The 20,145-nt window shown below is 43.5% G+C and overlaps 1 protein-coding gene across 1 annotated transcript in view; it reads left to right on the top strand.

Moving 5' to 3' along the window:
* NOP53 (NOP53 ribosome biogenesis factor) overlaps positions 1-20,145 on the top strand; it is a 952,413-nt gene that overhangs the window by 154,495 nt on the left and 777,773 nt on the right. Inside the window, exon 4 of the mRNA XM_044062795.1 lies at positions 7,921-8,120. Coding sequence (XP_043918730.1) covers positions 7,921-8,120 — 200 coding nt within the window. The remainder of the gene's footprint in view (positions 1-7,920; positions 8,121-20,145) is intronic.

The following is a 20,145-nucleotide window of genomic DNA, read 5'->3' as shown; positions in this document are numbered from 1 at the left end:
CAGCTCAAAACCTTAAATCTGGCTGCATGGCAGATTATTTAGCCAAGCAGCCAACACCTCTCTCTAAAGCTGTTATGGATGTCATTTTGAAGACCAGGAGGCCCAGCACCAGGAAATCCTATTCAAAAAAGTGGAAGAGATTATGTGCTTGGAACTAGGCTCAAGGCTTTGACCCTCTTGTTCCAAATATTCTTCAGATATTACAATACTTGACTGAGATGCTGAACAAAGGCCTATCCTTTTCATCAATTAAGATCCACGCCTCTGCCATTTCAGCTCATTACAACACGGATCCTCCTATTTTCTCTCATCTATTACTAAGACAGTACCTCAGAGGGGGTAAAAACATAAGACCGCCCCGGAGAGCACCAACACAAACTTGGGACCTCAATTTTGTCTTGGAAAAACTTACTTTACCTCCTTTTGAGCCAGCCAATTCAGCAGAATTAAATTTTTTTTCATGGAAAACTGCTCTGCTTCTGGCAATAACATCAGCACGAAGAGTCTCAGAGTTACAGGCACTAATGGTAGTGGAACCTTTCATCATTTTTCATCAGGACAGAGTTTTTTAAGAACAAACCCTACATTTGTGCCAAAGGTGGTATCCAGTGTGGCTCTTAACCAAACTATTCACTTGGCAACATTTTATCCAAATCCCCAGAATAAAGGGGAGAGACTTCTGCACTCATTGGACATACACAGGCAGTTACGCTTCTACTTGGACAAAACAAAAGCTTTCAGGAAAACTGAGCAATTGTTTGTAGCATATGCTGCAGGAGGATCAAAGGGAAAGGCTATTTGAAAGCAGACCATTTCAAAGTGGATAGGACACTGTATCCGTTTCTGCGACACACAGCATGGAAAAACTGTACCTAACAATATTAGGCCACATTCTACCAGGGCAACAGCCACTTCAGCAGCCTACTTTAGAGGAGTACCTACCAAGGATATTTTGGAAGCTGCAACTTGGAGTTCAGTGCACACCTTTACCAAGCATTACCACTTGCCTCTTTACTCTATATCCAGAGCTGGCTTTGCAGTGCAGTGCTGCAGGGCCTCATAGCCACCCCGAATCCTTTATAGACCCAGCCACCCAACCTCAGCTTTGGGATTCAACCCAAGTGTAATGACTGCAGCAGTGAAACACGATGAACATAGTACAGTTTTGTACCTACCATAAATGTAGATGTTTGAGTGTATTCACTGCTGCAGTCCAGGTTACCCTCCCTCCATCCCCACTTTCTTAGCTGGGACTTATCTATACCTTTCTATCCTATACAACCAATGTGGTGTATTTGCTTGTAACTGAAGGTATTGTTTTTATTTTGTATTTATGTTTTATTAGCAATATGTATTGCCTACCTATTTGGGGGCACCTGACATCTGGGGCAAGAAAAACTGAAGAAAATGGCATCTGCTGCATCTTATATACCCCTGGCGCACTGACGTCAGGGAAGAAGTGACAGCAGCTGACGCCGGACCAAGACTTTGGAACTCTGGCCGACTGCGGGACCGCCTGACGGCAGGATAACCCAAGTGTAATGCCTGCAGCAGTGAATACACTCTAACATCTACATTTATGGTAGGTACAAAACTGTACTTTCCTCTCTCTCTCTTCCTCACTCATTATAGGGCTATTGGTATTTACTTTTTACTGGTGGTGTTATTCCATCATAGCTTAGCTCCCTATTTTGGGGCTCCTGACATTTGGAGCAAGGAAAACTGATGTAATGGCATCAGCTGCCTGTTTTTATACCACTGACGACCTGACTTCCGTCCTGAAGTGACAGCAACTGACGCAGGAATACTCTGCCTCTGATATTTGGGCCGACTGAGGGCTACCCCTGGCAGGATAACCCAAGTGTGATGACAGTGAATACACTGTATAATCCTACACTTATGGTAAGTGTACACAACTGTACTTTCCAACGTGCTGGTCGACAAACTCGGCAGGTCCATATTGAGTCATCACTAGTGGTCCCTGAATCAGTCAGTGGCAAGGCAAATCTTTGATCATTGGGGTCAACCATGCTTGCGACCTTTTTGTTTCCCCAATCAATCACAAATGCAGCAGTTACTTTGCCCTGACCCCCTCCGCCCCCAATCAGGGCAGACAACCAGGGGCGCTTTTATTCACGATTGGCCTCTGTGTTTTCTCTAGGCGTACCCTCCTAGTCCCTTGATACCCATAGTCTTACAGAAAGCTCATTGCCCCTTTCTGGCCTCTGGCTTGGTTCTCCTTCCTAAGGTCTCATCTGCATTATCCACCTTGGATTCTAGATCCCATTCTGGATGTCCTTTCCCATCCCTGGGGGCTTCCACTTCCCAGTCTCCGGACCCTTCATCTAACCACATGGTTTCTCCAGCTCCAGTAACCCTTTTGCAGTCCAGGCTTCCTTCCCCGGTGAGGGGCATTATTTTGGCTTCTCAAATGCTGTCTACAAAGAAGGTGTATTCCATTAAGTGGAAAAGGTTTTCCATTTGGGACAGACAACAGAATCTAGATCCCTTTTCAGCCCCTATTCCTGATATTCTGCTCTTCATATCTTCCCTTTTTTAGGATGGGGCAAGTTTTTTCTACCATTAAGCTCCAGTTGGCTGCCATCTCTAATTTCCATATCAGCGATGAGCCTACCTTTTCTTTAAAATTATACAAAGCCTTTCTGAAAGGAGTTTTTCATAGATGTCCTATTAAGGATCCATCCCTGCTATGGAATTTGACTTTGGTGCTACAGTCCCTAATGCATAGAACATTTGAACCAGCTGGTTCATGTGATATTAAATTAATTTCATGGAAGACTGCCTTTTTAGTAGCCATTACTTCTGCCAAGAGGGTCTTGGAACTTCAGGCTGTGTGCATTAAGCTGCCGTCATGATCTTTCATAAGGACAGGATGTTTCCTACAACAAATCCACGTTTTTTCCCTAAAGTGGCCTCTGAAGCTAATCATAATCCATCAATTCAGCTACCTGTCTTCTTCCCTAATTACTGTAATAAAAGAGAATATATCTTGCATTGTTTAGATATCCACAGGCAATTGCGTGTTTATTTAAAAAGGACTGAGGAGTTTAGAAAGTTGGACTAACTCTTTGTGGCTTTCTCTCAGAGCAGAAAGGGCCAGATAGTTTTTAAAGTGATATTTCTGAGTAGATTGGTCGTTGTATTTCCTTTATTTATGCTAGTCGGCATTTAGAATTATCCAGACCAGTTAAGGCATGCTGTACTAGGTCTGTTGCTATGTCATCAGCCTTTTTGGCTAGACTTCCCCTTGATGAGATTTGTGCTGCTGAGACTTGGTCTAATCCGCACACACTTTCATTTTGCACTACAAATTGGACTTAGTATCTAGGAACATGTCCTTCCTTTTGTTCCTCTGTGCTCTGGCACATCCTTCCTTGAGGCTACCTAGTATATATAGTAGCTGGAAACTCTGACCCATATGTGAGGAATAAGGACACAGATAGCATCAGATAAAGAGTTATGTACTTGCCATAACTTGGCAACTATGCTATCCAGTGTCATTCAACATATTCCTGTCTTCCTTCCCTCTTCCTTCTGGGGGCCCTGGCAAGGCTGATGTGGCTTGTATTTAGTTTTTGGATTCTTTTGCAGATTTTCTGCCTTTCATCTAATTTAGCAAACTTGATCTGAGGGTTAGAAGGTAGCAAGGGATTAGGGGAAGGGGAGGAGCTTTAGCTGTGGATCTGTCTTGAGAAGTTGCCAGCTAGGATATGAGTTTGGATCCAAGACCCATCTGTGATGAATTATGACACTGGATAGCACAGAGGCCAAGTTGTGGTAAGTACATAACTCTTCCGCCCCCAGTGGATGAGCTCATTGATTCTGTTTCTCAACAGACATGGAAGGAACTGGATTCCATTGAGCCTGTACAGAGGTAACCTGACAAATTCCTAACTCCCCCCTAAAGATGGGCCCTGCTGCAGCAAAGGACTCCCAGTAGATGCTGTTGGTGGTGGCATTGGCCACTAAAAAAGTGCTAGCAGAACAGAGCTCACCTGTCCATCCACCAAACATAGAGTCTAGGGTGCTGGCCAGATTTGGAATGAAAGTCTTTGCCTCAGCAACATTTGCCTTGAGGTCTCTTAACTATCTGGTGCATTTTGCAAGACTACAAAGAGATTTGACCAAAGAACTGTCATTCTGTCCGAGTCCATGTCTGCAGGCTGCAAGGTTTTCTACATTTTTCCTTGTTTAGATGATTTACTTCTCTTTTATAGTGTGTCTTTCAAAGTGTCAGATATTTCTCTTGGGTGTGAGAGCTCATGCACTGACTGGGTTCCAGAAGAACATGAAAGTCTCATTTACCTCTCATGATTGCTTTCTTGGGGTATCCTCCTCTAGATATGTTAGTTCCGATAGCTCTTCTTCCACAGGAAAAAAGTAGATTTTGTATTTAGATCTATTCCTGATTTTTTTTTTTTTTTTTTTTACTTTAACACTCAAAACCAAGGCTTCAGCAACTGCATTTCTTGGGACACTAGGATTTGTGGCATCTATGATGCTTATGATTCCTTTAGCAAGATTCTACATGAAAAAATACGTTGGTACCTAAAATCAGTACTGTCCAGTATTAACATCCCTTGACATTCCAGATTCCACTTTTGGGATGGAGACCAATTTTGCCTGAATCTAGGTGTCCCATTTTCCCTTCCAGTTATAGCACAGTTTGTAACAGACACCTCAGATTTTGCTTGGGAAGCAATGTTTGTGGAGGTAAAAGTCAGGGGCTTTGGAATAGAAAAGGCAGACCAAAAAACGTAAATATAAAATTGACATTAGCTATCCTAAGTGCTCTGTGCTCACTATTCACCATCATCGGTGGTCATGTGGTCTATTACAAGTGTTTGCAGACAACACTATAGTGATGTGATACGTAAATGGGGTGACCAAATTTTGCCTTGTTTGCAGACAACACTATAGTGATGTGATACGTAAATGGGGTGACCAAATTTTGCAGTCCATGCAGACTAACCTTGGTAGCTTAGAATGAAGCTTTTCAGCACAGTCCCACTCAGCAGGCATATTATGTTCCATTAGAGAAAAACCTTATGGCAAATGAGCTGAGCAGGACCAGGAGATACCCTCACAAATGGAAACCGAATTGTGCTGTCTTCCAGGAATTGACCTAGCTTTAGGGAACACCTTGGATAGATCTTTTTGCCTCCAGTCATAACAATCAAGTTGTGTTCCAGGACTCCATGCAAGAAGGCCTGGAAAATGGAAGGCTTTTCCTTTCCTAGGATAAGAATGTTCCTGTATGTTTTTCCACTAATATGAACGATATTTTAAAGATCATTGTGGTGACTCCCTTCTGACCCAGGCAGCAATGGCTCCCCCTTCTAATGGGAATGGCAAAGAGCAGTTCCCACACGTTTCCTCACCGAGTGCGCTTACATGGACAAAACTGGAAGGGTCTGATGCACCCCAGACTACTGCAACTAACTGCTTGGATGAGTGAGTCTTAATATCTTGTAGGCAGATTCATGTCATTACATCAAATGTTTTGCATGTTGAGTGACACTACCCCGACATTCAAAAACAGAAAAAGGCAAAAAGTGTTTTTGCTTTTTTTGCAATGAGGCAACTCTGCTGCACCTCTGTTGGGGGGGCTGTGCCCTCACCTATTGTTTATATTAATTACAAGATCACACTACAGTGGGGAAAGGGCCAGTTCCCTGCTCCCTGCAATCTCCCACAGTTTGTTTCCTATTCGCTACTAAGCGACAGCATTTTTTCAAGTTTTAGACATCTATGTTGTCACTCTGCATTCAATACATTCAAAGTAACATGCACCCCCTTTTTGGCAACTGTTTTCTGAGGACATGCACCAGGTTATTTAAGGATGCAGAAAACCGGCAACTAGAAAAATTTTTGCTAGTAAATGGAATGATCTGTACTGCTGTAGCTGCTTGCTTGTATGTGTAATTTTGTTATCCGGGTGAGGACTTCTATTTTTATTTTCTTAGCACTGACCTTTATAGGACTGTAGTCTCTCTCTCTCTCTTTCTCTTGTCATGTAAACTGTGAAAGCGTTGGTGCACAAACCACTCCATTTCTTTAGTTCAAACTGTATAAAAGTTTGGGAACTTGGAAGGTTCCCTTGAAGCTTTGGAAGCTGGCTGGCTGTTGTATCATTAGCAGGAAGTAACACTACTACAGCAGTGATCATTTGAACATCTACGTAAGTTTACTTACACAGTACTTTACAAGCAAATAGAATTTTTCAGGGTGAACATCAAGTAGACAGTACATAAGAAACCATTTATACTGGTCACCACACTTTTGACTTGCTCAAGATTGGACGAACACACACAATTCCTGTCTGCATATGAATCTTCGATGGAACGTATACTGGGTTGAGTGGTAATTTGTGTATCTTATTCCTTTACCTAAGACCATTGTGTCTCCTAATAGTGAATATTTGTAGTGGTATGATACAGAAAACAAAAACCCAGTAATTTCATGATGCTAAAATTGAGAAGTCTAAGCATTCGCTCTGCAGTTTTGAACATTTGATAGTTTTGGGAAGCAAGTGCTAGCCAACATAAATCTGAAACTACCCACACATACTCGGTAGAAAGTCAATTTAAGGATGGCTATTTTTGATAAGCTAGTTGAAGTTGCAACAAGTTGTAAGATCTGCTGTATTCCTAGTTGTATTCCTAATAGCTGTAAAGCTTCAGGGCAGTAGTACACCTTATCCTGAGTTAGATAAATCTTAGTCACTACTTTTAAGTTTGTTTTTTTTAATCTGAGTTTGAATTGAACTTAAAACTTGAATGTTGAATTGAACTTAAAACTTGAATGTTAAATTTCAGAATTTTGAAATTGTAACCATTCTGCTTTTGTAAGAGCTTTTAATACCCTTGATTATAATGTATGATCACAAAGTAAAATAAGTAGGAAGAACTTGCTGATCAGATTGATTTTCTTGCAACACCAGTCAAGTTTTTTTTTAATGGAGTAGTCTGTGAGAAATTATTACAAGTTACATCCATAAATTTAACTCAACCCCAAACAGTTTAAAAACTTAACCACACTCAGTTTAAAGAAATCATAAAGTATTCATAATTTTATTTGTCTCCTTTGACATAATTTCATTGTTATACTTTAATAAGTTACACTGTTGTCCTTTTCTAAGGGTTATGTTTGCATGCTATTGTTAGTCCAGCATATTTTTGTCTCAGTTTTAGGGTTTTTTTTTTTGTCCCGGTGTGGAATGTGCTAGAGCATATGTTGCCTGAAGGACACAGAGTCTGCATGCTCACTGTATGAACTTGGGGGGAGACTGATTTTATATGGCCTAGTCATGTTTTTCAAAGTACATGATAAATGTGCGTTGCAACAAAGTCCAGCGTTGTTTCTGTTACAGAATTACCAGTGGCTTTTAAATGGTTAATGGTACTTGTGCTTGACACTTTGCAGCACAGGTAATGACTTGGTACAAAACATCCAAATCAAGTACTAGACCACCCCTTGCTGGTAAGGTAAAGTATTTAAGGTGTTTAAAAATTGGTGTCTCATTCATTCTGAGGACTTTCACATGAGATTTAAAAGCATACTTAGCAGCTTATTAAAAACAAGTCATTGCTGTTTTCTCATTGTTTCACATGTTTTAACCTTCCACATCACAGCAGCACTGATATGTGTCAGTCATTCTAGGTTTAACTAGGTGAAGTGCTGCTTAAGCACAGATAGCTTGTTGTGATGTAGTTGTGTTAGTATGTACTAATGTAATGACTGAATTCTTTCTGTCAGTTGTATGACCATTTGCAATGTCCTTTAGTATTATAGAGATAGTGTTGGATCAGTTAGTTTTCTTGACATTCTTGATGTGTTTAAACTTGGGAGGCAAAAAATCTGTATGGTTATGAATTTAAATCCATTTTTTATTTGCAGCATACTGTCGCACCAGATTCCAAATGCCAAGAAGTTAAGGCGACAGGCATTACGGCAGGAGAAGTTGGAAGCCCAGGGCATTGTACCCCGAAGTAAAAGACTTCTACAGGCTCGTTTACTACAGAAGTCTTTGGGAAAACCAAGCCCAATACCAAGCACTGGTCCAAGGCGCAAGTATTATGACATATGGTCAAAAAATAGTAAGAATCAAAGTGTAACCCTTTCTAATTTCATTGTCACTGATCTTATCTTAACATTTGTTTCTGTCTAGACACCTCCCAAAGTAAGGATTGAAAAGTTTAGCTTTGCCACAATGCTTGCCGGTGTTTGGTATAGATGGCTGGTCATTTAAATTACCTACTGGATGAATGCAAAGTGTACCATTTTCTTTGATAAAGGCCTGCACATATAGATGATTGGCTTTGCTGTTATTTAATGCTTACTTGTACTACATGCAAGGCTATATGCTGGCTCTTGTGCGACTTGGATTGTTAGGAAGCAGGAACATCAGTTTGAGGCAATTTAAGCTACATTTAAATAATGCATTAGAAGACTTGCACAGAAGTTGTGGCTGTGGAGGGATCATACCATAGAACACTGTTTATCCATATTTTTCTTTGATATGTATGGTATATATGTAGCTGAAATGCTTATATGTCTATTCCATTTGTGAAAAGAGTCTTCGCAAACAAACTACTTGAATAAGAATTGTTACTGTTGGGTAGCTTTTCTATATCTAATGTTCCCAGACACAGTAAAAGTGATACTTCTGATAAATTAGTTTTTGTTTTATGATGGAAACAGTCCTACCATTTTTTTTCTCTATACTGCATTAGCGGTAGCTCATTCTTTAAGCATTGTGCATTGTTCACTGACTTGACAGTGTCCTCCAACTGTCATTAAATATTGAGGTTAGCTTGACTCCCATCTAATTGCAGACACTGACAGGCAAATTCTGTGTGAGTTTTGTTAAACAGAGGGATATAGGAACAGGTCCAGTACATTTATCCTTCAGTATAATCATGTCATCAATGCAAAAAATGTGAGATGCTGATGTTCTTCGTGATGTCCTTCAAGAATGCAACTGCAGTCATAACATGTGGGTTGTCCTGCCTCAGGCAGCCCTCGGTCGGCCGGATTCCAAAGTCTGGGTCCGACGTCGGCTGATGTCGCATTTCTCTCCGACGTCAGAGCGGCTGGAGTATATAAGCATCAGTCGACGCCATTTTCTTCAGTCTTTCTTGCCGCGCGGTGCCCGAAGCAGAAGCAGTTCGCAAGTGCCGGTCGGTCAGCTCCTGTATTCTACGATACCGAAGTCATCAAAAAAGCTAAGTACCCCGTTGGGGACCTTTTCTTGCCTCAGCCGATGTCAGAAATTACTGAAAAAGTTAACAATTGTCTTTTTTGTGGTAAACAAATACCCCATAAGGATTTCCACTCTTACTGCCTCCCTTGCCTGGGCCCAGACCACGACGTCTCGGCCTGTGTAGCCTGTGCTCGCTTCAACAAGCGCACTCTCAGGCGCCGGGCGGAGTTCGCTGAAGACTTTTTTTCGGCAATAAATTTGCTTATACCATGCCGTCGGATCTTCCGACATCGCAAACTCCCAAAAAGCGAAAAGTCCGGGACCGACATCCTCGGCACGCGTCTAATACCAACTCCACACCAAAACCTAGCGCGAGTGCTCCGGTTCCCTCTGAGGCGGTCTCTCCACCGCTCCGAACCGAAGACACCGCAGTACCGACAACTCCGATTCCAGACATTACTCCGCCAGCTATAGATTTTCCTCCGGATACCGAAACCGAGGAAATGCCCGAGACCATTGCTGTAGACAAGGTCACTCCTGCACGTGGAGCTGCCAGTCCTCCTATGGCCATGTCTATTAAGGCCTACACTAGGGCTAAGGCCGCCAGCAAAACAAAGCATATTACTTCAAGATCCTTACCTCAGCCGACTCCAGAGACACAAATTATGTCCATGGCTGCTGATTTAATTTCCATGATGTTCTGGATGATTTGTATTCTGATTCTAGTGCTACCCCTGATACTCTCCCTCCTGCACCAGCCAAGCCAGACAGGTATTACAGGGTCCCAGAAACTCATTCCCATTTATTCAGGGCCCATACTGTTGATTTGGAAACTATTTCACAGGGGCCTAAAGGAGTTTCAGCCTCCACCTCTAAAAATCCTTTGCCCTCCAACAGGGAGGCAAGGTCTTTAGAGAGATTGGGTAAAAAGGTTTACACTTCCACCACTTTATCTATGAGAGCTTTAAATTGCCTTTTTCATATGTTCCAATATCAGGATTATCTCTTAGAAGATTTACAAAAACACTAGCTTCTCCTGATCCTTTAGACAGGAAGACTTTGCAGGAAGCTGTACATAACACTCAGCAAGTAAGCAATCACTTCCTGCAGTGTGGATATGATGCACTGGAAGCTTCATGTAGGGCAGCTATGACAGGGGCAGTGATGCGTAGACATGCTTGGTTAAAAGATCAACCTCTACCAGATCATGTAAAAGCAAAACTTCTGGATGCACCTTTGGAAAAGAACAAGCTTTTTGGTGCAAATGCTAAGGATGTGCTAAAGACCATTGAAGAAAAAGCAAAATCAGTTCAAACTGTAGAGGATTTCCTCCAGGTTCAACCCCCCAGATTCAGTAGGAACTGGCCTTCAAAAAACTGGTCCTTTCCTAATCCAGAAAAGTTTCAAAGGGGTAAGAACAGACGTGGCCGAGGAAGAGGCCAATACAGAGGCCCTTACAGGGGACGTCAATGGCAGCCAGGAAACCAAAGAAGTGACGCAGGGGTTTCTCCTGCCCAACAACCACATTCTCAATGACTTTCCTCTACTACCGCCTACCAGGGAACAACTAAAAGCTCCCTTGGGCGGAAAATTATCTCTGTTTGCAGAAAACTGGCACAGACTGACAAAGGACAAATGGATTTTGGACATTATAGACCGAGGGTACAGGTTTCATTTTCATACCCTACCAAGAAAACAAGGCATGCCAAATCTACCACAACATCAAGGGGCAGAGGCTATCAAGCAAATCTCTCTGCTAGCTCAAATGAAAGCAATAGAAAGAGTTCCACAACAAGAACAAGAACAGGGATTTTACTCAAGTCTGTTCCTTGTTCCAAGAAAAGAAACTCAATGGAGACCAATACTGGACTTGTCCGCATTAAACACCTTTCTCATAGTACCAAAGTTCAAAATGCTGACTCTGCAGCAACTCCTTCCCATGCTGGCCAAGGAGTCGTGGCTGATTACTCTGGACCTCAAGGAGGCATACCTGCATGTCCCTCTCAGACACAGTTGCAGAAGATACCTCAGATTTCTTGCAGGGCCAGAGCATTATCAATTCTCAGCATTGTCATTTGGCTTATCTACTGCGCCCAGAGTGTTTACAAAATGCCTGGCTTCAGTAATTGCTCATTGCAGGCTCCAGGGTATACAAATTTACCCGTACCTGGACGGCAAACTGATGTTGACAAAAAATCTGGAATATGTCATACGATTACTTCAAGCTCTGGGATACACAGTCAACTTCCAAAAGTCAAGACTTCAGCCATCCCAGCAAATAATCTTCTTAGGAGCCAAACTAGACACAGCCTCTCAGATGGCTTACCTGACAGAAGACAAGCAAGAGAAGTTAACTCAATACTTCAAAGGTTTAGCAAAACTCACCCAGATGACTGCAAAGAGATTCCTACAGGCCCTGGGTTACATGGCATCCTGCATTCTACTGGTTCCATTAGCAAAACTACACATGAGAAAGCTTCAATGGTACCTAAAAAGCGTTTGGTCTCAGCACAGCAACAACTTGGAGACAATCATACCACTCATTCCATGCTTACAAAAGGAATTCCTATGGTGGGCTTCGGTGAGCAAGGAAAACGCAGGTTTGTCATTCAAAAAACCACAGATAACACAGACCATGACTACAGACGCCTCAGACCTCGGATGGGGGGGGCGCACATGGAAGGCAGATGTATACAAGGACAATGGTCTCCAAAGGAAACACATCTGCATATAAATCAAAAGGAAATGCTGGCAGTAATGCATGCTATCGAGGCTTTTCAAAACCAACTCCAGCAAGGTCACTTAATGATACAGATAGACAACACCACTGTGATGTGGTACATAAACAAGCAGGGGGGCACTCACTCTTATCCCCTTTGCAGACTGACAATGCAGCTTTGGGAAAAATCACTGAGTCTAAACATCCAGTTACAATCACAGTTTGTTCCAGGAAAAGACAATGTGTTGGCGGACAGCCTAAGCAGGAATTTCACAGATCCACACGAGTGGAGGTTGCATCCGAAGGCTTTCAGACAACTCACTTCGACATGGGACAAGCCAGAAGTGGGCCTATTTGCCTCTCACCTCAATCATCTACTACCAAAATTTTGCACAAGGACATACCATCCAAAGACTTGGAAAATAGATGCTCTTTCATTCAACTGGAGCTCCCTAGCAATCTGTGCATTCCCACCTCTGCCACTGATGACCTCAGTATTACTAAAGATCAAAGCAGAGAAGCCCAAGGTAATCATAATAGCTCCGGACTGGCCAAGACAACACTGGTACCCACTACTACGGAGCATATGTCACACCAGGAGGTGGGCCCTCCCTCAGTGGCCTCTACTTTTGACTCAGCACAATTTCGGTACACTGCATCCAAACCTTCAAACTCTGCAGCTAACAGCCTGGGAGATCCCATAAATAAATTCAACTTACCTCTCTCTAAGGAAGTTCAGTGGATACTAACAGAGGCTCGAAGACCGTCCACCAGAAAGGTCTACTTAGCCAAGTGGAAAAGATTCAGCAATTGGAATACCAGCAAAGGGCATGATGCATCATTACTGAACATCCCACTTATCTTGGAATATTTGGCAGATATGTTACAGAGTGGCCTCTTATATTCATCAATAAAAATACATGCATCTTCCATTTCAGCTAGATACAACACTGATCCTCCTGTTTTTTCTCACCCCTTACTAAGACCATTCCTCAGGGGAATCAAGAACATTAAGCCACCAAGAAAGGCCCCAGTGCCAGCCTGGGACCTCAATTTTGTCTTAGAAAAGCTGACTCTACCTCCTTTTGAGCCAGCAGCATCAGTTGACTTACAATTTCTATCATGGAAAACAGCTTTCCTGTTGGCAATTAACTCAGCAAGAAGGGTTTCGGAACTACAGGCCCTAATGGCAATACCACCCTTTATTATTTTCCACAGAGACAGGGTTTCATTAAGGACCAACCCTACCTTTATGCCAAAGGTGGTATCTAGGGTTTCTCTAAATCAAGCCATTCATCTGCCTGCCTTTTTCCCCAATCCTGAGAATAAGGGGGAAAGGCTTTTACATACCTTAGACATTCATAGACATCTTCGATACTACCTGGACAGAACCAAGGCAAGTAGGAAGTCTGAACAGCTTTTTGTAGCTTACGCCCCTGCAGTCCAAGGAAAAGCAATTTCAAAACAGACTATTTCTAAATGGATTGGACATTGCATCAGATTCTGTTATTCCTTTCATGGAAAGACTGTTCCAGCCTGTCAGACCACATTCCACCAGAGCTACAGCCACCTATACAGCATTTTTAAGAGGGGTGCCTACAAAGGGCATTCTAGAAGCTGCTACATGGAGCTCCGTGCATACATTCTCAAAACACTACAATCTCCCCCTATATTCCAGATCCAGAGCAGGCTTTGCTTCGGCAGTCCTGCAGGGTTTGATTGCCACACCATCACTCTCCTAGAGCATACCTCCTCCCCCAGCTAAGCTATGGTATTCTACCCACATGTTATGACTGCAGTTGCATTCTTGAAGGACATAGTACAGTTTTGTACCTACCATAAATGTAGATGTCCGAGAGACATACCTACCATAAATGTAGATGTCCGAGAGACATGCAACTGCAGTCGGGTTTTCCCTCCCTCCATACCCCTCTATGCTTAGGGTCCACTCCTATCCCTCTCTCTCTTAGCTGGGGATATCTGTTATGGTGTATTTGTTTTATTGCTCATGTATTTGTTTGAAATCCTGTTTTTGTCTTCCAATTTGATTACAGCCTTCCTTGGAGGGCACCTGGCATCTGGGGCAAGAAACACTGAAGAAAATGGCGTCGACTGATGCTTATATACTCCAGCCGCTCTGACGTCGGAGAGAAATGCGACATCAGCCGACGTCGGACCCAGACTTTGGAATCCGGCCGACCGAGGGCTGCCTGAGGCAGGACAACCCACATGTTATGACTGCAGTTGCATGTCTCTCGGACATCTACATTTATGGTAGGTACAAAACTGTACTTTTCACTGTTGCAGTCATTACATTTGGGTAATCTGCTGACAGGTTGCCTTCATTCGGCCTGAATAACAAAGTCTTGGGTCCTACGTCGGTTGCTGTCTCCTCTTTCATGATGTCAGGTTGTCAGGGGTGTAAAACATGCAGCCGATGCCATTTTAACCAGTCTTTTCTTGCCGTGCGGTGCCTGAAGCAGAAGCAGTTCGCAAGTGCCGGTTGGCCGACTCCTGAAATTTTCGTTTTCGAATTTCAGAACCTAAGTCATCAAACTAAAGCTAAGTACCCCGTTGGGGAAACTTTTTCTTGCGCCTTACCAATGTCAGTAAAAGTTAATAATTGTATTACTTGTGGGAAGCAAATACCTCATAAGGATTTTCATTTGTACTGTATTCCTTGCATAGGCCCTGATCACAAAGTGCCTTGCTGTCGGTTTTGTGCTAAATTTAACCAATGTGCTATTAAGCGTCTGTATATTTTTGCTTCTAAATACTTTGGATCAAGATTTAACTACCCTGAAATGTCGTCCGTTAGCAATCTGACTACCGGAATTCACAAAAAACACAAGGAAAAAGACCGAGACAGACTGTCGCGGTCCAAAACCGACTCCAAAGCTTCTCCTAAGCCAGTCGCCAATTCGCTGGTACTCAGTGAGGCGCTTTCGCGGCCCCTGATGCCCACTACTTTTGAGTTGCAGACCTCTACCGAGACCCATTCGGAGTCCGGTATGCCGCGAGATTCTGCAAGTATTGAACCCGTGGACGTCTCTCCCTTGGATGGGTCCAGAGCCGCTGAGCAGGCACCAGCTTCTGAGGGTGTTTTCAGGCCTCAACATTTATATATTAAACAGATGCCACTTCTATGTCTAAAAAACTGATGCATGAGCCACGTGCTCAGGCCCCTCTGCCTAAAAAACAAATTATCAAAATGGCTGAGCCTCAGCCCCCCCCTGCTAAGAGGCCTAGGCAAGGCACTGATTATGAATCTTCAAATCAGGTTTCCATTTCTTCTGGTTCCTCTTCTGAACAGGAATTTTCTATCCCACCTTATGAGGACTCTGTGCAGAGGAATCCATCCCTTTTGCTTCTCCTCCTGAGGATTTCTCTTTTGGAGAGACTTTGCATACTTTAAGGGAACATTTTCATTGGGAGAGTCAGGACTTCTCAGAATCCAAAAAGAGGCTTAGAGATATTCTTCTTCTTCCTCAGCATAGGCCTTTGGCTATACCTCCTGTATTAGACATTGTTGATGATTTCTCATAATCAAGCATGGCTGCTGATTCCCTGCCTCCGGCTCCTAGTAAGCCAGACAGATATTACAGGGTTCCTGACTCCCACAAATTTCTTTTCAAAAATCCTGCTACTGACCCTGAAACTATTTCTCAGGGTTCCAATGGTGTTAAGGCTTCTACAGCCAAAAATCTTACCCCTTCAGATAGAGAGTCCAGGGCGCTGGATAGATAGGGTAAGAAGGTTTATACGTCTGCAACCTTGGCAGTCAGGGCTTTAAACTGCCAGTTTCATATGCTTAAATATCAACAGCATGTTATGGGTTTACTGAAACAGAAAATTATGATTTCTGATTGTGTGGAAAATAGAGTTACAGGATTTATTGCATTCAGCAGAACAGGTTGGAAAGCATATTTTGCAATGTGGATGTCCTTCATGGATGCATCTGCAGTCATAACAACTGGGTTGTCCTGTCGTCAGGCAGCCCTTCGGTCGGCCGGATTCCAAAGTCTGGGTCCGGCTTCGGCTGATGTCGCACTCCACCCGACGTCATCTCTGCTGGTCTTCGGGTATAAAGGCATCAGCCGACGCCATTTTCCTCAGTCTTTCTTGCCGCGTGGCGCCCGAAGCAGAAGCTGTTCGCAAGTGCCGGTCGGTCAGATCCAGAGATTACTACTACCGAATACTACTTCGAAGACTTCTAAAAGCTAAGTACCCCGTTGGGGACTCTTTCTTGCCTCAGCCGATGTCAGAAAAAGTCAATAATTGTTTAACTTGTGGGAAACAAATACCTCATAAAGATTTCCACTCTTACTGTCTGCCTTGCTTAGGCCCAGACCACGACGTTGCAGCCTGTTCGGCCTGTGCTTCCTTCAACCGACGAACGCTAAGGCGTCGGTCGGAGTTTGCTGAACAGTTTTTCGGCTCAGACTTTGCGTACATTATGCCGTCGGATCCTCCGACTACCCAAATTGTCAAAAAACACAAGGAAAAAGACCGACACTCGCTGCCCGCGGTTTCGGACGAAACCACGGTCAAGCAAGCCGCGAGTGTCTCGGTTTCAGCCGAAACCGAGAAATCTGGTCAATCTTCAGCCGAATCCATGACTACTACTGAGGCTCCCGCTACTTTACCTGAATCGGCCTCAGAAATTTTGCCTACAACTGTGGCTTCCAGTGAGTTATCTGACACCATCCCTTTGGATGTCTCTACCCCAGCACGTGGTGCTGCAAGACCCCCTGCAGCCATGTCTATCAAGGCCTTTGCCAGGGCTAAAGCAGCCAAATCTGCTAAGTCAGTGCTTGTTAAACCTCCCTCACACAGGCCCGCTTCCAGTTCACAAATGCTTACTCTGGCAGAAGATTTAATATCTTTCATTAGGGGATCCCAATCTCACCCAGACAGGGCCTCTCAGCCACCAGAAAAGAGACCTAGGACAGAGCCCCCCGAGCCAGTGTCCTCTGATTCTGCGGATGACTCCGACATTGCAGAACAGCCAGAGGATCCTTTTTCTACTTATGAAGACTCTGATGCTGAAGAATCCATTCCAGCTGCCTCTCCACCAGAGGAATTTTCCTTTGGGGAAACCTTACATGCCATGAGAGAGCAATTCCAATGGCAGGGACAAGATTTCTCAGATTCAAGAAAAAGGCTTAGAACTTTTCTGCACTTACCACAACATAGGCCCTTAGCTATTCCTCCTGTTTTGCCTGTTGTGGATGATTCATTTAATGATGTCTGCACTGCTCCTGATTCTTTACCTCCAGCCCCTGCCAAACCTGATAGATTTTACAGGGTGCCAGACACTCATCACCACCTATACAAGGCCCCACTGGCGGACCCGAAACTATTTCCCAGGGGCCTAAGGCAGTAGCCTCGACCACAACAAAAAACCCTATACCTTCAGAAAGGGAATCCAGGTCTTTAGACAGATGGGGCAAAAAAGTTTACACTTCTGCTACTCTCTCAGCTAGAGCTTTAAACTGTCAGTTTCACATGATACAATACCAAGAGTTTATGCTTGACCAGTTAACTAAAAAGCTATCCTCTGATGACTCTATAGATAAGAAATATGTATTAGAAATGGTAAATAACATACAACAGGTTAGTAACCATTCCTTAAAATGTGGCTATGATGCACTGGAGGCTTCATTTATATCAGCCATGACTGGCACAGTGATAAGAAGACATGCATGGTTGAAAGAGCAGGTCTTACCAGATCATGTTAAAGCTAAGCTATTAGATGCTCCTATGGATAAGGCCAGTTTATTTGGTACACCTGCCCAGCAGGTAATGAAGAAAATGGAAGAAAAGGCAAAATCTGTACAGTTAAAGATTTCTTACAGGTTCAGCCTCCAAGGTTTAGCAGGAACTGGCCTGCCAAAAATTGGTCCTTTCCTGACTCCACAAGATCCCAAAGGGGCAGGAATAGACGTTCCAGAGGCAGAAATCAATCCAGAGGAGGTGCCTACAGAGGACGACAGTGGCAAGGTAATAACAGAGGCACAGACACAACCACTACCACTGCAACAGGACAATCACAGTGACTTGACTCTAACTCCGCCTACCAGGGAGCAAATAGCAGCACCATTAGGCGGAAAGTTAGCCTTATTTTCGAAAAATTGGCACTATATCACAAAAGACAAGTGGATTTTGCAAACCATAGACCAAGGATACCAGTTCCACTTCCACACTTTACCAGTCAAAAGAGGAATGCCAAACCTGCCTCCAAATCAAAAAATAGAAGCTCTACAGCAGATAATGCAATTAACAAAGATGACAGCTGTGGAAAGAGTACCAATAACAGAACAGGGCAAAGGATTCTACTCCAGACTATTCCTAGTTCCAAGAAAAGAAAAAAGTTGGAGACCTATTCTCGACCTGTCCATCTTAAACACATACATCATTGTCCCAAAATTCAAAATGCTGACCCTACAGCAACTTCTTCCCATGCTGGGCAAGGAGTGTTGGCTGGTAACTCTAGATCTCAAGGAGGCATACCTGCACGTCCCCATTCGACCAAATTGCAGAAGATACCTCAGATTTCTTGCAGGATCAGAGCATTATCAATTCTCAGCATTGCCCTTTGGCTTATCTACTGCCCAGAGTATTCACAAAATGCCTGGCATCAGTAATCGCCCACTGCAGACTACAGGAATCCAAATTTATCCATACCTGGACGACTGCCTGCTACAAGCGGACAACAAAAGCAAGCTGACAACAGATTTACAAAGGGTCATTTACTTGCTACAAGCCCTGGGATACACAGTCAATTTACAAAAGTCAAGGCTGATACCATCCCAAACAAGGACATTCTTGGGCTGAATTGGACACAGTAAAACAGATGGCATTCCTAACTGCAGAAAACAAAAAGAACTCCTCTTTACTTCTTGGCATTAACAAAACAGAACAAGCTAACAGCAAGAAAAGTTCTGCAGGCCTTGGGCTTCATGGCATCATGCATAATCTTGGTCCCACATGCCAGACTGCATATGAGAAAACTACAGTGGTACCTAAAGAATTTATGGTCCCAACACAGGCACAGCCTAGAAGCAGAAATACCACTAATCCCATGCCTAAAACAGGAGTTCCTATGGTGGGCTCAAGCATGCCAGTCAAACCCAGGCCTACCCTTCCACAACTTTCGAAAGCAAGCCAAACCATCACAACAGACGCCTCAGACCTAGGATGGGGGCACACATGCTGGACAAATGCGTAAGGATTGTGGACTCAGGACCAGCTACACCTGCACATCAACCTAAAAGAAATGCTGGCAGTAAAACTGGCAATCCAAAAATTCAGACCATTTCTCAAAGAAGGCCATTTGATGATAAGGACAGACAACACCACAGTCATGTGGTACATCAACAAACAGGGAGGCACTCATTTATACCCCCTATGCAGAATGACTTTGGACCTTTGGAACCTGGCACTCAGCTACAACATCCAGTTACAGGCAATATTTGTACCGGGAACGGAGAACACTCTAGCAGACATGTTAAGCAGAACCACCTCGGATGCTCACGAATGGATGCTACACCCGGACATCTTCAAGACCATCACAAAGAAATGGGGAATGCCACAGATAGATCTATTCGCTTCCCCTCTCAATCACCAGCTCAAAAAATTCTGCACAAGGACATTCCACCAACTGGCATGGAAGGTGGATTCGCTCTCCTTCAGCTGGACAGGTCTGACAGCATATGCATTTCCACCTCTTCCCTTGATACACAGGGTATTACTAAAAATCAAGGAGGAACGTCCAAGGATAATCCTGATAGCTCCGAACTGGCCAAGACAACACTGGTACCCATTGCTGAGGAGCATGTCTCGGGAGAAAATGTGGTCAATACCCCTGATGCCTTTGATGTTAACTCAGAACAACTACAGCATCATGCATCCAAACCTAAAAACTTTGCAACTGACTGCATGGAACATCACATAGCAGCAACTAATCCAGATCTTTCCCAAAGGGTTAAAGACATTATCCTTGAAGCCCGCAGACCTTCAACAAGAAGGAACTATGCAGGAAAATGGAAAAGATTTGTCATTTGGAGTGCTGAAAGAGGAAAAGATGTGTCGAATATAGATATTGCTAACATTCTGGAGTATTTGGCAGAGCTTCTACATACAGGCCTGTCCTATTCCTCCATCAAGATACATGCATCAGCTATTTCAGCAGAATACA

Source organism: Protopterus annectens, chromosome 1.part0 (assembly GCF_019279795.1).
Source record: "Protopterus annectens isolate FY-2018-M chromosome 1.part0, PAN1.0, whole genome shotgun sequence".
In the NCBI taxonomy this organism is placed as follows: Eukaryota; Metazoa; Chordata; order Ceratodontiformes; family Protopteridae; genus Protopterus; species Protopterus annectens.
This window is presented reverse-complemented; position numbering and strand designations above follow the sequence as displayed.